This window comes from Clytia hemisphaerica, unplaced genomic scaffold (assembly GCF_902728285.1).
Source record: "Clytia hemisphaerica strain Z4C2 unplaced genomic scaffold, Clytia hemisphaerica genome assembly, whole genome shotgun sequence".
Lineage (NCBI taxonomy): Eukaryota > Metazoa > Cnidaria > Hydrozoa > Leptothecata > Clytiidae > Clytia > Clytia hemisphaerica.
In genome coordinates, this window is record NW_027104405.1 from 307,644 (window position 1) to 328,528 (window position 20,885).

The 20,885-nt window shown below is 33.9% G+C and overlaps 1 protein-coding gene across 1 annotated transcript; it reads left to right on the plus strand.

The window, feature by feature from the left end:
• The first annotated feature begins 1,826 nt into the window (after positions 1-1,826).
• Positions 1,827-5,048, plus strand: LOC136819999 (uncharacterized). Its single transcript, XM_067076234.1, has 10 exons — positions 1,827-2,082; positions 2,195-2,338; positions 2,529-2,656; positions 2,777-2,974; positions 3,092-3,188; positions 3,384-3,581; positions 3,812-3,975; positions 4,140-4,246; positions 4,420-4,725; positions 4,934-5,048. The coding sequence occupies exons 1-10, from the start codon at positions 1,827-1,829 to the stop codon at positions 5,046-5,048; spliced, it is 1,713 nt and encodes a 570-aa protein (XP_066932335.1).
• The last annotated feature ends 15,837 nt before the right edge of the window (positions 5,049-20,885 follow it).

Here is a 20,885-nt window from a genome sequence, read left to right on the forward strand (position 1 = left end):
GTTCGAAATGTTTTGCTAAATTTAGCAAAAAATTTAATGCTCAACGGCACTACAGGAATGCTCACGGTATAACGCAGCACCAGCAGCCACCATTATTAACTGCAGAAGTATCCTCTCACAATGAGCTTGATGATGATAGATTGAATGACTCCGACACAGAAATGTGCGAAGATCACTATTCCCTTGGAGCAGACGGACAAGCAAACGAAGCTCCTATCGAGCATGGCATTGATCAACTAATAGCAGCTACTATGCGGACGCTTCAGTTCAGAGAAGACGATGAGGCAGATTCTTCAAGTGATCAGAGTGACGACGAGGTAGACGAGCTTTCGATTGATGACGATTGGGTATTTGATGGATCGAAAATATCAATAAAAGAGCATGCTTCCTCTGTGTTAGGTATATAAGTTCTTTAGCACTTTACAGAAGGGGATTGGGAGGCATTAGTTTTTGTCTTACATACGAGGGGTCATGGGTTCCGGGTATACCCATGGGTTCCGGGTATGTGCGAGCCATAAGGATCCTTTTTCACAACCTCGAAAGTCTCTCAAAGCGGTACAAAAACCATTAAAAAGCATAATGAGTCTGGAAAAATGAAATTTTTGATTTTTGGCTTAGACATACCCGTCATCTTGTAAAGCTAATACCATCCGGGGTTTCAAGGCATTAAAATGTAAACATAAATAAAGGCCAAATAATCGAGATCGGAAAAAATTACGAATCATAAAGGGGATCATTCTCAAGACTCTGAGAATTATTTTCTTTACTCTCTAATTTCTAAAGGATTTACAGTGCGCCATCGGGTTTCGGATGAGGCGATGAAAGATCTCTTAGCTCTACTTGAACTGCATATGCCTAAAGAAAACAAAGCTTTCAGGACTATTAAGGTAAGTTATAGAAAAGTAAATTATTGACCATTGCACGCGCCTTGTACAAATTATATTCCATTTTTCCATTTGAGGATTGACTTCCGACTAATTAATGGGTTTTTGATGGTCCGATTGCCTGTACACAGGTGGAAAATACTATAGTTTTTGATAATATAAATGTATGTATATTACGTAGATTTTTTCTTATGATTAAAATTTTCGTTCAGCAAATGAATAAAGTTCGCGATAAATCGATCGAAGAGGAGAGCTATAAGTTCGTGGAGTATTGCGAAAAATGCCATGCAATTTGGCCTACTGATCAAAATATTGTGTCTTGCAGCACATCACAATGTCAAGGGTATTAAATTGTTTTATTTAAATTGGTCTGTGAAAATATTTCCTCACTTTCTTGTGTTTTAATTAAGACTGAAAATCAGCGATCAGTATAAAAATCGATCAACTAATATTTCGAAGCTGAGCGTCGTTGATAATAAGCTTAGACTGACAGGAAATATGTAATGATATTTTTGTATTAGGAAAAGGTACTCAGGCGATCAAACGAAGAAAAAGAAAAAATGCTACTTCAGCATTTGCTCAATTGAAGACCAGATAAAGAAAATTTTGAAACGTAAGAACTCTTTCCTAGGGATAGATTTTCTAAAGCTTATTTTTCTTCTGATGGGTTAAAATTAAGAATATTACCGTGAAAAACGCATGCTGAAATCTTACTCCGACCTGTTTGATATGTTCTCAAAAAACCAACCTCTAATACTTAGGATAACGTTGAAGCCGTGATTCTATCACTGGAGGAGTCTACCTGAATTTGCTAGTTTTCCTTATATTTTTATTGAAGGTGAAGGTGTATGGGATCTTTTGTGCGAAACCTTCAATAAAAGATCCGATTTAACAAATGAAGGAAAAATAAACGACATCATTGATGGTGTAAAGTATAAAGAAATGTGTAAAGAAGGCGGTTTTCTTCATCAGAATCAAAATCTAACGCTGACATTCAACACTGATGGTGCTCAAGTATATAAAAGCTCAAGGGAGGATATTTGGCCCATGTATGCTGTGATTAATGAGCTACCACCCAATTTAAGATTCAAAACAGAAAATATCATAGTTTGGGGAGTTTGGCAAGGAAGAGGAAAGCCACCAACAATGACATTTCTTGAGCCTTTTGTAAATGAAATGAAGAATCTTTATAACAACGGTAATAATTTTTATCAAGTTAAAAAGTTCAATATTGTTTTCAGTAACGGCTGAGATTGGACGTTTTTACTTAACGGAAAGAATGTAAAACTCTCTTTTTTCAAATTGGTTAGGTTTAGTGCTACGCTTGAGACACGAAGAACGTCGAATTAGAGTCGCTGCGATAACAGGATCACTTGATTTGCCTGCAAAATCAGAGTTTCTAAATATGATTGGACATAATGGAGCACACGGGTGTAAAGATTGCTTGATCGAAGGTAAAAGGTCATGTTTGATAAGGAACACTTTTTTATCAGACGGTTAGCATTTCATTTTCTTTTTGAAAGGGGGGAAATAACGGAAAGAGTACGTAGTATTAGGTGTACGCTTGCGTACATGGGGGGTACTCAATTTTAACATTTTAGTGCGAAATTTATAAATAAAGATAAAGTATTTTTATATTTAAAGGTGCTCACGTGGTCAATAAAAAAGGATATTCGCACTATTATTCCTTTGAAGCGACCAAAAATGCAGAAGATCGAACAGATGAAGACTCAATCTCGAATGCCCGGGAGGCTATTGAAAAAAATAAAACAGTAGATATTATTTTCTTTTTAATGCAAAAGTTACTAATCACTAAACATTATGTTCAATTTAGAAGAAAGTATTGTGTTCGTTATGAATTTATTAATTTTTTTTCTCTTTTCCATTCATAGGTAAACGGTATTAAAGGAGCAACATTCTTTATGGCCCTTCCAATTTTCAGCATAAGGGATGGAATTGTTGTTGACTATATGCATGGGATATTATTAGGCGTTGGAAAGACACTGTTAAACTTATGGTTTGAGGTTGGAGATCACAAGAACTACTACAAGGCACACAAAACCTACCCGGCATATTTCGTTGGACACGATGTGAGTAAATTAGGGTTGAATTCTTAAAATTTCTATTTGAGTAAAGAAAACGATTTAAGTTTTGATTTCTATAAAGTTATAAAAAAAGTGTCAAAATTCAATTCCTATGTTACTTAGATTGACGATGTAGACGAGCGATTGTTGAAAATGCAACCACCTGATTTTATAAGCAGAAGGCCCAGGAAGATAGACGGAAATATTGGACACCTAAAAGGTGATAATTCATTTGTCAATTTAATCCTTTACCTTTTTCTACTTGGCATCCTAACAACTTAAAAAGATTTAACTAAAGTCGGACTCTGCCAATTCCAAATAGAGGGTAAATTTCATATTAAATTGCTTATTAGGGAAAACAAAGTGATGCGTTTAAGATTTTTAAGGAACCTGTAATGAAACACTTTCTTTGTAGCAAACGAACTCAGGTTGTGGATCCTTTATTACGCCTTGCCATGTCTCAAAGATATTTTACCTGAAACGTACTGGAATCACTTCTCGTTATTGGTGGAAGGACTTCATATCATTTTAAGCGATTCAGTATCGAGAGATGACATTACAAACGCTAGAAAATATTTTCGAACTTTCTACGAAGACTTTGCCAAACTATACGGTAAGTATTTATTAGGCCGATTGTTCTAGCTTCGAAATCTTACCCTGATTTTCTTATAGAAGTTATTCTCATAAAAAGGGTTGTATAGAAAGGGGTTTTGCGCCTTGCGCTACTTGATATGGTTATGAAATACTAGGAGTACTGTATGTTTTTTATTTATATTTTTTGAATTATCTTAAACTTTGGCTTCAATACAAAGCATCTGATATTGATATTTGTTCTTTTTATAGAGCATAACCTTGGCAAATGTGGTTTGAACGTTCATAACCTGTACCACTTGTGTGATTATGTTGAGTGGTGGGGCCCTGCTTGGTGTTGGTCCTGTTTCGGCTTTGAGAATCTGAATGGTGAGATCTTGAAAAGAGTCCACGGGACTAAAAATACAACAAAACAGGTAAGAAGAAGGAAAAAAACATCATCTATTCTTCAAATAGCTTTTCCACCTATTGTCAAAATAAGTCTATACACGTTTTTCTTATAAGAACATCCAAAATTTTGCATCAAGCCTTTGCATCTGAAGTTGAACTTTATAACTTATTATTTTTTTATAACTTATAGATACTTTTAAGGTTCGCTGCTATCAAGGAAGTGCGCGAGACTTTGTTATCATCACATACACGTGATGTATTAAAGAGCTTCCTAAGATCATTGTCCTATGGGGGAATGTAAGAATATTATAAATTTAAAAAAGTTCTTCGTCTTTTTGAGTTCAATCATTCAGCGCCATGTATTACCCAAGGGAACACGAATAGTTCAATCACAATCTTAGCTCACCTACTTTATTTCTTATATTGCTCTGAGAAGGAAGGGCGAATTAAATTAATTACCTCTTTTTTAGAAAAAGAAATTGGGTATATGTGTCAAAAGAAACATTTGTCAGTGGTTGTCTGGAAAAAGATGTTTATTCGTGTTACCGGAGAGGAAGTTTAATTGTTAAAGGAACAAGATACAAAAGGTCCACGAAAGCTATCAATAGTGTCGTAATAGCGTTGGTCAACTCCCAAGCGTATGCATTCCAAGTCGATTTCTTTACGGTGGACGAGAAATCAGTTTCCTTCCATGGAAAGTTATTACAAATTAGTAATCAATCGATAGCTCCCAAAGTTCTGCAAACATCGAAATTGCGTGTAGTTGAGGGGAAAAGGTAGTTAGTTATCTGCTTATTATCTTTTAAGTGTAAAAGCCCTGGAAAAGATCAGCAAGTAAAACCTAAATGGGAACTATATATCTAGATTAGCATGCTGCAAAAAACCTTATATTTCCACTATAAAAAAGGCAAATAATTGTTGTGGGTCATATTTTTACCTGGGGCTGGCAATTATTGAACGTTCCTAATTTTACTTTTATTTTAGTGAAGAGATTTACGTTTTCAATGCAGACACGATCACTGAGAAGCTACTGCTGATAGATGGAAATAACGATTTTCAATGCATATCACGTTTGCCAAACCATTTCGAGTCAGATTGAACTTTTTCTTTAGTACAGTATATGAATGTATATGAATGTATTATTTTTGTCGAGAAAACTCATTATTTTTACCATCATTAATTAATATTTTGACTATATTTCTTCCACTCAATCAACCATCAGCCAGCGTTTTTCTGGAAAAAAAAGTAAAAAAAGTATAATTAATTGTCAAACAATCTCGAAGACAAAAACCCCTAGAAAATGCGAAAGTAGGTTGATTAATCGACAAAATTTGGCCCTAAAACTTCCATATTGAAACACTTCAGAAAATCTCGGGAAACAAAGAAAATGATTGTTATGTAACATATATAACACCCCCTTCTCACAGACCCGGTGGAATCTTTTCAGCCAGTGGGGATAAAAATAACAGACCGAAATTCGATATGGATCGATATTCCCTTATTTTTTTCGGGGTTTAAAATCTTTTGTTTGTATATCAGAAAATTCAGTGGGGATGGTAAAAATAAATAGCATGATATTTTGCAGTGAGGATCGATTAATCTGATTATTTCCAGTGGGGACGAAAATTGGGGTATAATTATTTTCCACCGGGCACAATATTTTGGCCAATTTTTCCAGTGGGAAGGGTTCCCAGTGGGTCTGTGAGAAGGGGGTGTTATATATCTCACAACATAACAGGATACTAGGTAATAAGAAGGAATTTGAATAAACTCTTTTATTTAGTTTGTTGATACTAAGTATGATCTTTAATGAAATTTTTAAAGGTCCGTCCGTGCGTTTTTTTAAATTAGATATTTTTTTTATTTTACTTGCTTTACGTGAAAAAATTGAAAACCCGAGTAATTTCGAACGAACGAGTTACTCGCTTTACGTGAGAAAATTGGAACCCGAGTAACTTCGAACGAACGAGTTACTCATTTTACGCGAGAAAATTGAAAACCCGAGTAACTTCGAACGAACGAGTTACTCATTTTACGTGAGAAAATCGAAAACCCGAGTAACTTCGAACACGAACGAGTTACTCATTTTACGTGAGAAAATTGAAAACCCGAGTTATTTCAAACGAACGAGTTTACTCGCTTTACGTGAAAAAAATTAGAGCTCGAGTTTTTCAAACTAAGAGTTTACTCGCCTTACGTGAGAAAAAACAAGTATACAGATTTTGTTAATTCTTAATAACGTGGAATACTCGAAATAAACTCGAACTCGAAAAAAAGATCTCTGCTGAAAAAGCCAAGTAACTCAAGTCATACTCTACTTACTTGACTTTTAACTCGAGATGGTTTACCAGGGAAACTAACAAACTTAGAAAAATAAACAAAACCTTCCACACAAATACAAAGAAACAGAAAAGGGGTTAAACAACAGACAAAACGAACAAGACAAACGACAAAATACAAGTATCAAAAAACACAAATTTTCAAATAGTAGGCCCAGAACCCGGTTCGACACCTAAAGTCCGTGCAGCCTGCACGGGAAAGAACGAAAAAGAAAATGACTGAGGAAACTAACATACAATACATAATATAAAAAAATGTTTCAATTTTTCAAAAATACAAACCGGTGCAAAACAGTTTGAAAAGCGATCTCTACCGGTTTTGGAACCGTGTCAAACGGGTTTACGGAGCCGATATAAATTTAAGATTTAATCAGTAGCAAAAACTGTAAATTGTTTCAAATTACTGACTTAAATCCTGAGCAATGGCCGGTGTTTGGAAGGTGGTTGGTTGCTGTCACCCAATCCTAAATTTAGGGAGGTGGGTCTGATGTAGCCTGGGAATCCAGCAATAAAGAGTATGGGATTATTAATCCCCGTCGAGTTTTAGTTATTTTTACCCCCACTGGCTGAAAAAATCCCACCGGGTCTGTGAGAAGGGGGTGTCTTTAAAAAGATCGATAGTGATACAGGGGAGAGTGAGTGCACATTGAACAATATTAATTAAATATGCAAAAGTTGTTTATCAAAACGCTTTATTGAACAACTACATTCCTCTCTCTTTGTAATTCAAAAGAGAAGATAAATGTCTAGACTTGTAAAATGTAAAAGGAATTTTTTCGCATGTGCTTCTCACTCGTTACATAACATTTGTAATGAAGTAATAACCAGAGAGAAAGAAAAATTACTCAGCAACAATTAACGAAGAGATTTTCTCTTCAGCAAAAAGGCAAGCAAATAAGGGAGTTTCTTCTTTTATGATGCCAGAGAGAAAAGCGTGGAAAGATTGAGAAAGAAACTTTCTTTTTTAAAGAAGTTTTTCTGCACGTGCGATGCATCGCACACCTGATTCGATTTTACATATTTTACTAGTGCGATGAATCGCACACCTCAGTGCCTTTGGGGCGTGTGTGGAGGCGTGCGCGTGCGATCGCACGCCTCATATGCCAAAGCCTTTGAATGGTGTCAAAAATAAACACTCCCATCCTGCTCAACTTGCATAAAAAATTTATTTACAAAAGATAGATTTGTATGGAGGGGCTTTGTTTACTTTTTATTACCAATAAACTTCAAAGCTATACTACAATGTCCTAGATAGAGGCAGGGATATGAGCCAGGAACCTATTTAGAACTTCATATTCAGCAAAATTCCGTATTGTATCAATAAATCCTTAGTCGTCAAACATCATAGCAAGAGAGAGGGCTGTCAACCAGTGGCGTTGTGACAGGGGGCCATGGCCCCCCCAGTGGAGCTTTTTTAAGGGGCGCCGAAGAGCAAGGGGTACCAAAAGAGATTTTTTTAAAGGTCCCAATCTTAAAAATCATACTTTATGCGCCTTAAATTGGGTGCATGTCACTAGTCCGACACTTTCTAGTCCGACAGTAAAAAAATCCGAATCTATAAAATAAATCCACAATTTGGAAGTCTTTTTTTCCGACGTCACTTTTGTCCGAAAACGAAACATTTTTTTTAGAGTGTCGAATGTTAAACAAGGGTTTTTATAAGCAACACCTATTTTCGGCCTTGCTTGGAGGATGCTTATGAGCTGATAATGTTGTAGTTCAACTTCTTAAAAATATGCTTTGACCACGACCCATATTTATTGGGTAAAGGCTATTGTTTGCCACGGTTACATTGTCTAAAAAACTTTTACTAATAAAGTATAAAGAATTGGCTAATTTTAGGTTAGGCCTGGAGCCTCTTCAACTTTCAATGTAGTTGCTTACAAAAAATAAACCTCCTCTTCGACGATTCATATTTCGCTGTCTATTTTTTTTTTTTTTGACTCGTTGTCGGACAAAATTGTTGTCGGAATACTGACACATTCGTCAAATCCAATGTCGGACATTTTTACTGTCGGACTAGAAAGTGTCGGACTACTGACGACCTCCCGTAAAAGGATCTGTTAAGGTTGGCGATTTTTGAAATTTTCATCCAGATTTGGGGTGAATATTGGGCTCTTCCAGAAAAAAGTCTGTGCCGCCCCCCTGGTTGAAGATATCCAACACCCAGAGGTTATTCGTCAGATATTTAGGGGCTTATTTATCTACAAGAGAGAGGATGTCTACGGGGGTAAAGTGAAAACAGATAAAAACACAGAGTAAAGGGTATTTTCAGATAAAAAAATACGATATCCAGGGGGTCGTAAAATAGAGTGTCATGTAGTATATGCATGTCTCCTTTAAATATAAAAAATAGTCCCCAATGGAGGAAACAGGAAACATTTTTTCCATGTCTATACCTAGGTGATGGTTGACCTTTTAAAAAAAGGGTTTGATCAGCAGCCAGTATCGTTTCAATGATGTATTGTGCGGTGTAAAGACTTTTCGATTTTGTACTTGATTTTGACTGAAATTAGAATTATATCACATGATATCATTATATTTTTGATTGCGTAATTTCAAAATTCAAGAGTTCAAAATAAGAGTTCCAAGGAAAGAGAGGGAGGAAATCAACCAATCTTGCTCAAATTCTAAAAAAAGTTTATTTTTCTTCTTCATTTACACAAATTTCTAAATTCTTACCTTGCTATTAGAAGTTTTTGTGAAGTGGTTAATAGTTAACAAGGAATCCTTATCAGGAGCTCTAAATGGTAAAAATAGTGGGACATGAACGTTTTCCTTACATAGATTAGATATTCTCAAAAGGCATAAATGTGCCAAATTTCAATTATTTTAGACTTTTCAAACCATTTCTTAAGGCCTCTAGAAAATCTGAAAGACCAATTTTACCCATTTTTTGACTTAATTTAAGCCTCCTGGATAAAACAACAAAAATTTGCAAAAAAAGAAGAAACCCAGTGATATATTTTCATGGAATGAAAAAAGTGTATCATGTTCATCCAAATCTAATAATTTCTATTCATATAAGTCTCCCGGGAGAGAAATCTTAAAACATTCATGTACAGTACACAAGCATAACATCAATTAATATTTCAAAAAAGCTATTCTTTATTCTCTTCAATATTTCTGGAAATTTTTTTAAATAGGGGGATACACATAGGGGTGAAATAAAAATAGGGGTTCCGGATCCCTCTGCACATTATGGGACTCTGAAAGTGCTTGGAATTCAAATATTTGGAAAGTGGATATTGTAGCTTTAATTTTTTTGAGGGGTTTTCCATTTCCTGGATAGGGTTAATGACATCAAAACTCTTATGTTCAGTTTAGGAGAAGGAAGCAAAACAAAAGATTAATACAGTAAATACTCTATACTCTATTTTAATCCAAAAATATTACAAATAAGATAAGTCAGGTAGACTTATCTACAAAAATTTATTTACATGTTTGGGGCTGATCCTTGTTGACTTTCGGCCATTGCTGGTTGCTGGCATAGATGGACAACATTCCTTAAAAATATGTAATTTCGATTTTAAAGAAAAAAGATACCAATATAGGGGCAGGATAGAAAATTTGATTCAAAATTCTACGGACAGTAACTGAAACAATAAGTAACATACTTCAAGAACTTAAAATAATTTTTAAAGCAGCTAAATAAAAATTCAAAATAAGTCAGGAGTTTCTCTAATTAAACATGAAGATATAGGTCACAAAGGGAATACTAAAAGAATTTAATTACATGTTCGAAGATGAATGTGGTTGAGTTTCGGTCAATGCTGGTTCCTGGCATGGATTGGTGATATTCCTTTTAAGTTAAAAAAATATATAGTACTTGAAAGCAAAAAGATAAAATGTTTTTCGTTCCCTTATATATAGGGGCAGGATAGATAATTTGATTCAAAATTCTACGGACAGTAACTGAAACTGTAAGTAAGTAACAAACTTAAAATAATTTTTAAAGCAGCAAAACAAAAGTTTAAAATAAGTCTGAAGCTTCTCTAATCAAAAATAAAAAAAAGTCACGTAGAGAATACTTTAAGAGCTTAATTACATGTTTGAAGAAGAATGTGGTAGGGTTTCGGTCATTGCTGGTCGCTGACATGGATCGTTGAAATTCCTAAAAGATATATATATATAATTTACGTACTTTGTATTATATTTTTCATTTATTTCAATATATGGAGGAAGGATAGAAGGTTGAATTCAAAATACCATAGACAGTAACTGAAACTGCAAGGTAACATATTTCAAGAACTTACACTTCATTTTGGTCATCTTTGATATCATCATAGGGATTATACAATTTAAAATATTCACTACAGTAAAGAAAAAATAAGATTTCCAAGCCACGAGCACCAAATTTCTAGTTAAAATTTTTTGAGGGTAAAGATTTTCCATGGCAATTGAGAACAGCCTGATTGAGAAAGGTCTATTGCCTAAAAATTGAATTGAATGTAGAGTCATGTCATCGAATTGCGGACAAAATCAGATTTTTGGGAAACGTAAAACGTGATGATAGTGAAAAATACTTTACATTCGATTAATGTAGCCCTGTGATGTTTTAGTATGGTTCTTTTATATTCTGGACAAACAAGTTAACTTTCCTAGCCATATGAAAAGTATCGGTATTTTTGGCAAATTACAGACACTGCTGGGTAATTGCAGACACTTTTCAGGATGAGATTTTTCAAATTTCCTGGAAAAAATAATGGTAATTTTCATATCCTTGAAAAATTCAACCTTTCTACTTTTGGAACCAAATAGACGAAAGTTATCAAACAAATATACAACGAGAAAATGACTCACAAAGACCTAAGTATTTTCTATTGTTGTTCCCTTTTCTATGGATTTTTTTTTTCTTCAATTTTGACACGAAAAATGATGTTGCCCTTGGTGGTCTTCTTTAGCCAATTGTGAGTTGTGACGTCACTTTTCACAAAGCTGATCTGAATTGAAAACGTCACTTTTAAAAGTTGACATTGCAAGTTAGGACATCTGTTTACAGTCAGGAGACGTGTCCGCCATTCCCCGATGTTGAATCTTATTTGTTGAAGGATTTTGCAAAATCTTTTCGGTTCCAGGATAAAATAAAACCCCAATTTTTTGACCAAATGAATGAAAACTTTTCAAGAAATCAGAGCTTTTGTACAAAAATTTGGTTGAGGCAATTTTTTTATTTTTTTATTTTTTTTTCATTTTTTTTCAGCACGTCTCCAGTTATTTTCAATCTCTCAATAATGCGTTGGTCTTCACATAAGAAATTTTGGGGAAGTATTCTGGAATAGTTTAACTATACCATTCAAAAAGAATATTTCAAAATGGTACAGTGGTTTTTTCTGTATTCAAAGCTTAAAAAAGTGTCTACAATTACCCAACAAGACTCTAGAGATTTCTAATTAGAGTTTATTTGTGTGGTAAAAAAGTACTGTGAAAAAGGGTAGCTTGCACCACTGGAGTGCATCAACTCCAAACTACAGACTTTTCTGGTTATCAAATTGTAAAAAATCAATACATGTTTTATTTGCAGCTTCACTAAAAATTTCAGACTAAAAAAGGTTTGCTGTCTGCAGCTGATGCAAGTTTGCCTACGGAGATGCAGGTTACCTTTTCTTCACTGTAGATTAAAAGCACATTATTTTACATAAATAAAAAGAAAATGTCGCCACCAATTTGATCAGATTTAACTTGAGGGCTGAGAGTTCAATCAATCTAACAACAGTTTAATGATATATACATTGTTACTAACCTCAATCCATCATTGAATTCATTGGTGATAGATGTAGTATATGATCTATGAGAAAGCATAGGCTATCTATTATAAATATCACCACATAAAAAAAACTTCAAAAAATAAATGAACACTACCCAAACTGCCTAAGGAATTAAAATTAAAAACCTGAGTTCAAAAGACAATTCTTTACAAATTCCTTGACTAAAATTATCATTAAAAACACTAAGTAACTTTTTAAAATAACTACCGTCAATCGGGATTCCCAACTTTAGTGAGGGATAAATTTTATCACTTTAGACCACAACATTTTCTGGTCCTTAGTTTTTAAAAGTTGGATGACTCTCTCAACTTAATTTACAAATTGCAGACCAAGAAAGTCCGCTGTTTAGAGGTGATAAAAATTATTCCTCAATCGAAAGTTGACCCGATTGATGCTATGTAACTTTCAAATTACTGTCCTACCACTACAAATAATCTATATCCTATATACTAACAGTTCTCTTTCAAAGTCAAATTCATTATGTTCTAATCCTTCTGTTGTTCTGGCTTCTTCTGCTGCTATTGCTTCCTGTTGTTCCATGTACTCATAATAGTTAGGCTAAAAATAAAAATTACTGTAACTTATTACAAAAAAAAGAAGGGCACTTTCTTTCTGTTTTGTTTTTCAAAAAGCAATGAATAGAAGTAAGAACCTTAGTAGATAATATCAGATGCATTTTCTTTCTTATTTATTCTGTGCAAGGAGAACCCATCAGAACCAAATTTCAGTATTATTTCAAAAAAAAGAAGATTTTATGTAACCTAAGAGGAAAAAACAGTGTCTGAGTCTTATTGATAATGAAGAAATGAAGAGACATCTTACTTCAGGAATTTCGCAATCTTTAATGCTATCAAAGCAGTGAAGAATTTTGTTTTTAATTTGGAGGGGAACATCGTTGATTCCAGAATTAACAAAACCGCTACACCGTTCATCAAAAACCTCGCTGCTATCTTTCTGGTCATCAAACTCAATGACATTCATGTTTGGACACATAACTCCCATATTGGTGGTCTGCAGTCTGATGAGTGTGGCATCTTGACAGTTATCCACTATAAAAAGGTCATGATACCTCCCCAAAACCTCCTTTGGAACATACTTGGAAAGCGGTCCGAGTGGTTAATATTTTAGCTGAAATATAATAATATCTATTAATATATCCTCAAGCAAAGTACAGGTTACCCAAAAAATCTTTGGATATTTCACAAGCTACTGAAATTAAACACTGTCTTGATTGCTGAGGAGGTAATATTTTCAGATTAGATATATTTTTTGTCATAATAATAAAATAAGATTATCAAAGACTTGTAGACTTCTAGGCATAAAAGTATAAATTTTTCTCAAGTTTCAAACTATTTGGCAAGAGTTTTCATTCATATTTTTATAGAAATTTTATAATGCTGACCTTAGAAAAAACATAATATTTTAAATAATTATATACCAACCTTTCTTCTGTCTAAGAGTTTCAAGATTTCCTCCATTTGGATATTAAAAGGTTACAGTCGTGGTTAGTATATGTAATCACATGATAACGAGTGCAATTCGAATATAATTGCACGAGTGATTTTTTTGCTATTAATTTTCCGAGTCCGAAAGGACGAGGAAAATTCGAAACAAAAACATCACGAGTGCAATTTTCGAATTGTACGAGTTATTATGTGATTACGAGCTAATCGCACAATGGCTTTCACTACTTTTTCCCAGTTAGGAAAGTAAATTACAGAAATTAAACCAAGAGTTTTATATTTTTATCTGCTCTCTATGTTTTTCTTTTATCGTTGTTCATAGTTTTTCTTTCTCGCAAAATGAATTTCGAATGCAATTAAAACGTTCGATGCAAAAAAAGATGTAAGAAAAAACATTAAAATCAATTTTGTAAACATTGGCACGGCATTGAAGAGTGTGATTAACGATTAATTGCTCTCTACAGGATGCAATTAACGATTAATTGCTCTCTTTGAAGGGGCGCCAAATGAGAAAAAATAACTCATCGTGCGATTAATTTATTTATCTAAAATATCATATGTATAAAATGTGTCATCACAAATAACTTGGAAAGTTAAAGGCATGAAAAAAAACCGAGTTGAAAAACACCAAATAACTTGAAAAGTTAATAAAAGCTTAAAAAAAATTTATTTATTCATATCATTTTTGTGGTTACGTCATAGAAACTGAAATCATGATGTCACATGCAAAATAACCCGGGAAAAAAATAACCTGGAGAATTCCAGGTCGCAGCTGCGACCATGCAGAAAATGTTGTTGTCTGCACCTGTAAAGTGATGAAAAAGTTGTAACCCCTCACTTACCTGAAGGCATTCAAACTCTATTCGCCTGAACGAAGACAAGAAAGATACATGGTTATCTACACATGGAAGATCCTTGAAAACCTTGTGCCAAACATCAACCTGTTAGATGGTTTATGAACTGTTTTTCAGACTTGACAGGTTTTGTTTTGCCAAAGCTGGAATTCCCAGAACATCAGCTGCCTCAGATTATCCTCAGACTATCCGATATAATTTCTTGTCTACCTGTGGGCCAATCCTGTTCAACTCCCTCCCAAAAGAATACACCTTTCCCGTAATTCAAACTTCTCAGAAATGACCTGGGAAAATGTTCAATTCCACTGTTATGTGTATAAAATTGTTTGGGAGGTAAACGAACGCGATTTTGCCTGCGAGGGTTTAGGGAAAGTTGGTTTTCAGCTTCTAACTTTTGATAGCAATCTTCTTTTGGTAAAAGATTTTCAGGGTGGTATAATATCATGAATAGATTGAACATACTAAAATTTGAGAGGATTTTGTTTGACAAAACTTAAAAAAAGCTCAAAAAACCAACTTTCCCTAAGGAAATGCAGGCAAAAACGGGTTTGTTTACCTCCAGAGACCAAACAGAAAGGAAACAGGAAAGGTGTATTGAAAATAAAGTTACACAAGTTCCTTGCTTCTGTTCCAGATGAACCCTGTGTTCCAGGGTTTACAACCACGACCCTGGACACCGCCATTCATTCCGCGATGGAGTCCGGTGGGTGAACGTTGGGCAGAGCCTAGCCCATTTTTACCACCGTACATGTCCCACTGTACACGAAAAATACTGCTGTACATTGTACGGTGGGTAGTCGATCGTAATAATTTCGTGTATGGTGGGTGGGATTTTGTACGGTGTTTTCGATCTAACCTAAAATACCACCATACACCCACCAGACTCTCATCCGTGCAATGTACGGCGGTGTCCAGGGTTGTTTACAACCAATGCTGCATCCAAATCAAATTGAGTTGTGGACCACAACATTGAGTTATATACTCAATAGGCCCATTTCATGTGACGTCACATATTTACATCGGCTCGTTACGACCCGCAAAACGGCCCGACTTTCAGAGGCAAAAAAGACAACAACATTAGCTGGAGGCACGCAGTTTATGTCAATTATCTCAGGATCTAGAAAGAATTTTGAATAGAAATTTTAGTATGTTGTCTAATAACTATACCGGATTCTTATACTGAAATTTCATGAAATTCTGATGAAGAGATTTTGAATAATAAAATCAAAACCGCCTTTTTCCAGCGAGCGGTTCATCTTTTCTGCCTTGAAAAACTGTAACTATTTTGGCGCATGAGCCGCATACAAACGCGAAAAATCAAAACATTGAAACGGGTCTATTAAACACCAAATTAACAACATGCCATGTGGACATATTAGATTGCTCACCTAGAAGGAAAGACCATCGAATGCAAGCAAAAGCAGTTCCAAGTATTCCAAATAAAAGTTACTGTATGAAAGTAACCCCAATTTCTACACAAGTCTATCTAGGAATTCCGTCTATCTACTACCACGTGCCATTGCTGGTCTTCACTCCATGAAGCTCAGGTTTGAAATGACACACGATTGGTCGGATTGATCAGCCAACGAGCGAGCTAGAAAGCTCGCTCTGGGTCATTTTGGCTCATTATGGGTCGCTCTGGCTCATTATGGGTCATTTTGGCTCGCCCTGGCTCTTTCCGCAGTTTAGAAACACCGCGTTTATATCGCCAAAAAATTACTATAAAATGTCATTTTCCAGTAGTAAACTGTTGAAAATTCCATCGAAAATCACTGAAGTTTTAAATAAGGAGCAAAACAATGGATGATTTTCGTCTTCGAATCAAAGAAAATTTTCCAAATCCTCTATTTCAATTAATGCAATGAACCTAAAATCCTTTAAATTGAGAAATAACTATAAAAAAGTAACGCCGCTTTTAGGTTCAATTACAAAATATTCGCCCTTTTAACGCTACGATCCCAAAAATAACGGGGTTGGTGTAATTTAAGATGCACGATCTAACGATTTACGATGCACGATTCGCGATCCGTGCATAAAATATGTTACTTCATGCGTAATTATACTAATCATGATATTTAGGCAATTTACAAACTTTCATTCGCTGAAACTCAATTATTTTTAAAAACATAATTTATGTAAGATTATCCAAATTATATTTAAAAAAGCTTTCAGTGTGTTTTTATAGATTAGAAAAGAAAGTGAAAGCCACGTGTATTCACCTTCTGTACTCTCTCTCTTTTTCATAACTTGAATCAATATAGGGAAATTGTTTACCGAAAGAAAATTCTTTCTCATAATATAGCATCCGTTTTTTGCTTCGTACATTACGGTCCGCAAACATATTGTTCTACAATATATTCTTTTATTTGCTTTAGATCTTTTAACCCTCATTACTGAACAAAAACCAGACTTAGTATGTCTCAATGAAGCAAAACTCATTAAGAAAGAAACCATTACCATCCCAAATTATATTTCTATCATGAATAATAGGATAGACAGACGTACTTTAAAATCATATGGTGGGGGTACTGCAATTTTGATAAAAAAAGACATTGCTTTTGATTATGACAAAAAATTCCAGATAGGTAAACATGAAATTATTTCTGTCAGTATTTTTCCAGACTCAAGAAATATGAAACGTTCTTTCAACCTCTATTGTTGTTATTTTCCTCCTACTTTCACTGTAGATCTAGATGTTGTTAAATTTCTCTTTCCACCAAATTCTATCATTGTTGGTGATCTGAATGCTAAACACCCTTCTTGGGGAAGCCTTAAAGAAAACACAAGGGGCACAGATTTCAGAGAACTTTTCGATGAAAGTAATATGGAAACTTACTATATGCCTCCTAATTATAAAAAGAAAAAAGGGGAATATAAGGAAGTAATCCAACAGATTATAACATCCCAAGATAGATTTTTTCAAATCGAAGACATATCATCACTCTCTAATATGGGTTCTGACCATCTCCCAGTTACTTTTTCTGTTTTTGATCCTCTTGCTTCTTGTAAAAAGACTAAATACATTAGACTCTATCATAAACTTAATCTTGATTCTGTCTCTAATTCTCTCAGTAATTTTTCTAATGAAAAGGTCTTTGATGTTCAAGAAGTTGAAAACAAAACTTCTCAACTTATTTCTTTATTAAAGGTCATTGAATCTAAAGTTCCAAGAAAATTAATTACATCTAATAACCAAGGTCTGTCATTAAAGTCAAGAAAACTAATTAAAGAAAGAAGAAAAATCATTAATCTTCTCAGGAAAAATAAACACTCCATCTTTCTGAGATCGAAAAAGAATCAATTAAATAGAGAAATTAAACAAGAAAACAGAAATACTGAAGACAAAAGATTTAACGATATAAAAACTAAAATTAACAATAAAACAACATCTAAAAAAGCTTGGAAACTAATAAAAACCATAGCAAAAACAGTAAATTTAATTCCCCTAAAACTTTCAAAAAAGATGATGGATCATTAGTAAAGGACAAACAGGACATAGCCAATGCTTTTTGTGACAGGCAGAAGTCAATCTTTCAACCTAACGAATCTAAAGACAATAGACATAAATATTTAGTAGACTATTGGTTTAACAACACTCATTTCCATCTCAGATATAATATAACTCAATTTATTATCGTTTTTCTTCTAATTTGACTAAATATGTTGTTGATGCTCCAATCATACTGTCTGAGGTTATGGATGTTTTGAAGGGCCTTAAACCCAACAAAGCTCCAGGTGATGATGGGATCAAAAACAAACTTCTCCATACTATCTCTGAAAAAATTGCTTCTTGTCTCACCTCTCTCTTTAACGACTGGCTTAACAACTCTGTCTTTCCTTCCCAGCTCAAAACTGCAAAAATACAAATGATCCCAAAGAAAGTGAATACCATCAAAATATCTGAACACAGACCAATTAGTCTCCTACCTACAATTGGCAAAATTTTTGAGAAGATCATAGCAGATAGAATATACAATTGGGCTGAAACCAATAATATATTAAATAATGAACAATCAGGTTTTAGGAAAAACAGGTCCACCATTGACAATCTATTTCAATTAATTAATGACTTTCAAGAAGCAAAAATCACTGGGGAACGCATGCATGCTGTTTTTGTTGATTTCGAGAAAGCATTTGATAAAGTTAATCATAGTCTCCTTCTTTACAAATTAAACACTCTTGGTCTGCCAAAATATCTACTTCATATTCTTCATAGTTATCTATCTAATCGTAAAGCTTTTATCCAACATCATGATTTTAAATCCTCTACTTTTGTTTTGAAAGCAGGTGTCCCTCAAGGCTCCTGTCTTTCACCTATACTTTTCTCTATTTTTGTTTCTGATGTTCCTAAACCTACCAACAATAAGACTAAACTGTCTCAGTTTGCAGATGATCTTGGGGCATGGGAGAGGTACAAAAGAGTTTACGACTCACACCTAGATGAATATATAGAAATTTTATTTGACTGGTTCGACAAGTGGGGTTTAGTAGTAAATTTAGATAAAACCAAGCACATTAACTTTGGAACAAGCAAAATCACAATATGGGTTAGAAACACTAGATTAAAAAAAGGAAATGAAATAAAATTTTTAGGTCTTTCCATTGATAAAGAATTTAACTTAATAACTCATACCACTAATAAAATTCATAACTCGTATCATCTACTAAACTTTCTTACCACACTAAAAAACCAATATAATATGAGTACAAACTTCTTATGTTCTATAAAAGTCTCTTAAGATCAAGACTTGAATACGCCCACATTTGCCTTCTTTCTCTCTCAAACTTTCAACTTAACAGATTAGAATTAATTCAAAACAAAGCTTTACGTATAATTTTAAATAAACCAAGATGGACAAGAATCACAGACATGTATGTAGAAGCCAAGATTTGCTCAATAATAGACAGACTTAAAATTTATTCTAAGAGATGGTTTAACAAAGCAGCAGCTACACCTCACCACCCAATCAATCACACAGAATACTTAACGAGAAATAATCCTGATAAACCAACGTTATATGAGCTACTATTGTCTTTTTGAACTTCTTTTAATACACTTATAGTATTTTAACTCCTTATTTAATATTTAAACACATATACACTGTAAATAATATATCACCTTTAACTTCATGCAAAAAATTAAGCCCAAACACACTTTATACTTTATAGTTTTTATTATCTATTACATCAATACAAAAAATATTTTACTTTCCACAATCATTATTTAACTTATAAAAAATCACTTATTTTTCTTGCTTTTGTCCGCTCACATCATATTTCTTATCAAAACTCACATTATACCTCACCTCAAATCATTTATTTTAACTCTTACTTATAATATAAATATAACTCATCGTATAATATAAGAGATACTCTTTTATCCTCTTCTGTTCTTAATTTAAAAAAAATAATCCTTTTTTGTTTATAATTTCTTTTTTTCTATAAAACTCCAAGTGACAAACCTCTTCCTCTAATGTTATAATGGTCTTAGCTGGTTGTTGTCTCTCTTCTTCATTTATCATTAAGATAATAACATACTCAGTATCTATAACCTCTTTCCCTCATAGTCTTTTAAATAATCTCTTTTCACATGTCGTTCAGTAGGCTGGAAACAGAACTTCGTCATTTAACCTAAATCCACAATGGGCAAAGACTTTCCTAACTGAAAGTGACGCCCCCAAAATAACATAACATATATATTTTTAAGGAAATTCCTATATTCGATTATTGATTGTTAAAACTGAGAGCAAAAATGTTTCTTGTGCATTGTTTATTACTTTCACTTTCTTTATATTGTAAGATTATGCAAGTTATTTTTTTCATAATTTTACGGTCGTAGACGTAATTATTCATAGTTCCATTGCTTATTTATTTCTTTTTTTTGGATAAATTTACTGTGGTGAACAAAAGCGAGAAAAGATTATGCCATTGTTTTAGAATTATGTTATATGATTTATGTTTCATGATAATTATTAGGAATAATCAGCATACTTTATGCATGGATCGTGCATCGTGAATCGTAAATCGTTAGATCGTGCATCTTAAATTACATCAACCCAAAATAACGCCAATAAGGGCCAGTAAAATATACATTTTAGAAGAAATAAAAAAATAAAAAAGGAATACACAAGACACAAAAGGAAGTGATAAGCTGAAGACCGAAGTCTGAGATCAGGTGCGGTACCTTGAGTAACCATCTCCTGCCACTCTAGAGTCATCCGTCAGCTTAACAAGAAGAAAGAAATTAAGAAATTGGCACAAAGTCTGACCATACAGTTATAAAGTGCAGCAGAAAGAGAAAGATTGAAAAGTCGGCCTGGAACCCGGTTCGGCGTCCCGTACCCGAGCGGCCGCCTCAACTCAGGCAAGTTACGGCCTGTGCAAAAAATTCGATAAATCGTGACGGCCGTGACGGCCAGTTGTTCCACAGCTTTTTATGGGAAAATTTTTCATTATTTTAACTCTAACTCTTCATATTAATACCTTTCCAAAAAGTCCTGGGCCAAAAATTC

Bases quoted from the DNA above. Each gene is read 5' to 3' on its own strand.
- LOC136819999 (XM_067076234.1), top strand. From the start codon at position 1,827: ATGTGTAAAGAAGGCGGTTTTCTTCATCAGAATCAAAATCTAACGCTG. The intron at 2,657-2,776 runs GTAGATATTATT...TTCCATTCATAG, and splicing joins CTATTGAAAAAAATAAAACA to GTAAACGGTATTAAAGGAGC. The intron at 4,247-4,419 runs GTAAGAATATTA...CCTCTTTTTTAG, and splicing joins TCATTGTCCTATGGGGGAAT to AAAAAGAAATTGGGTATATG.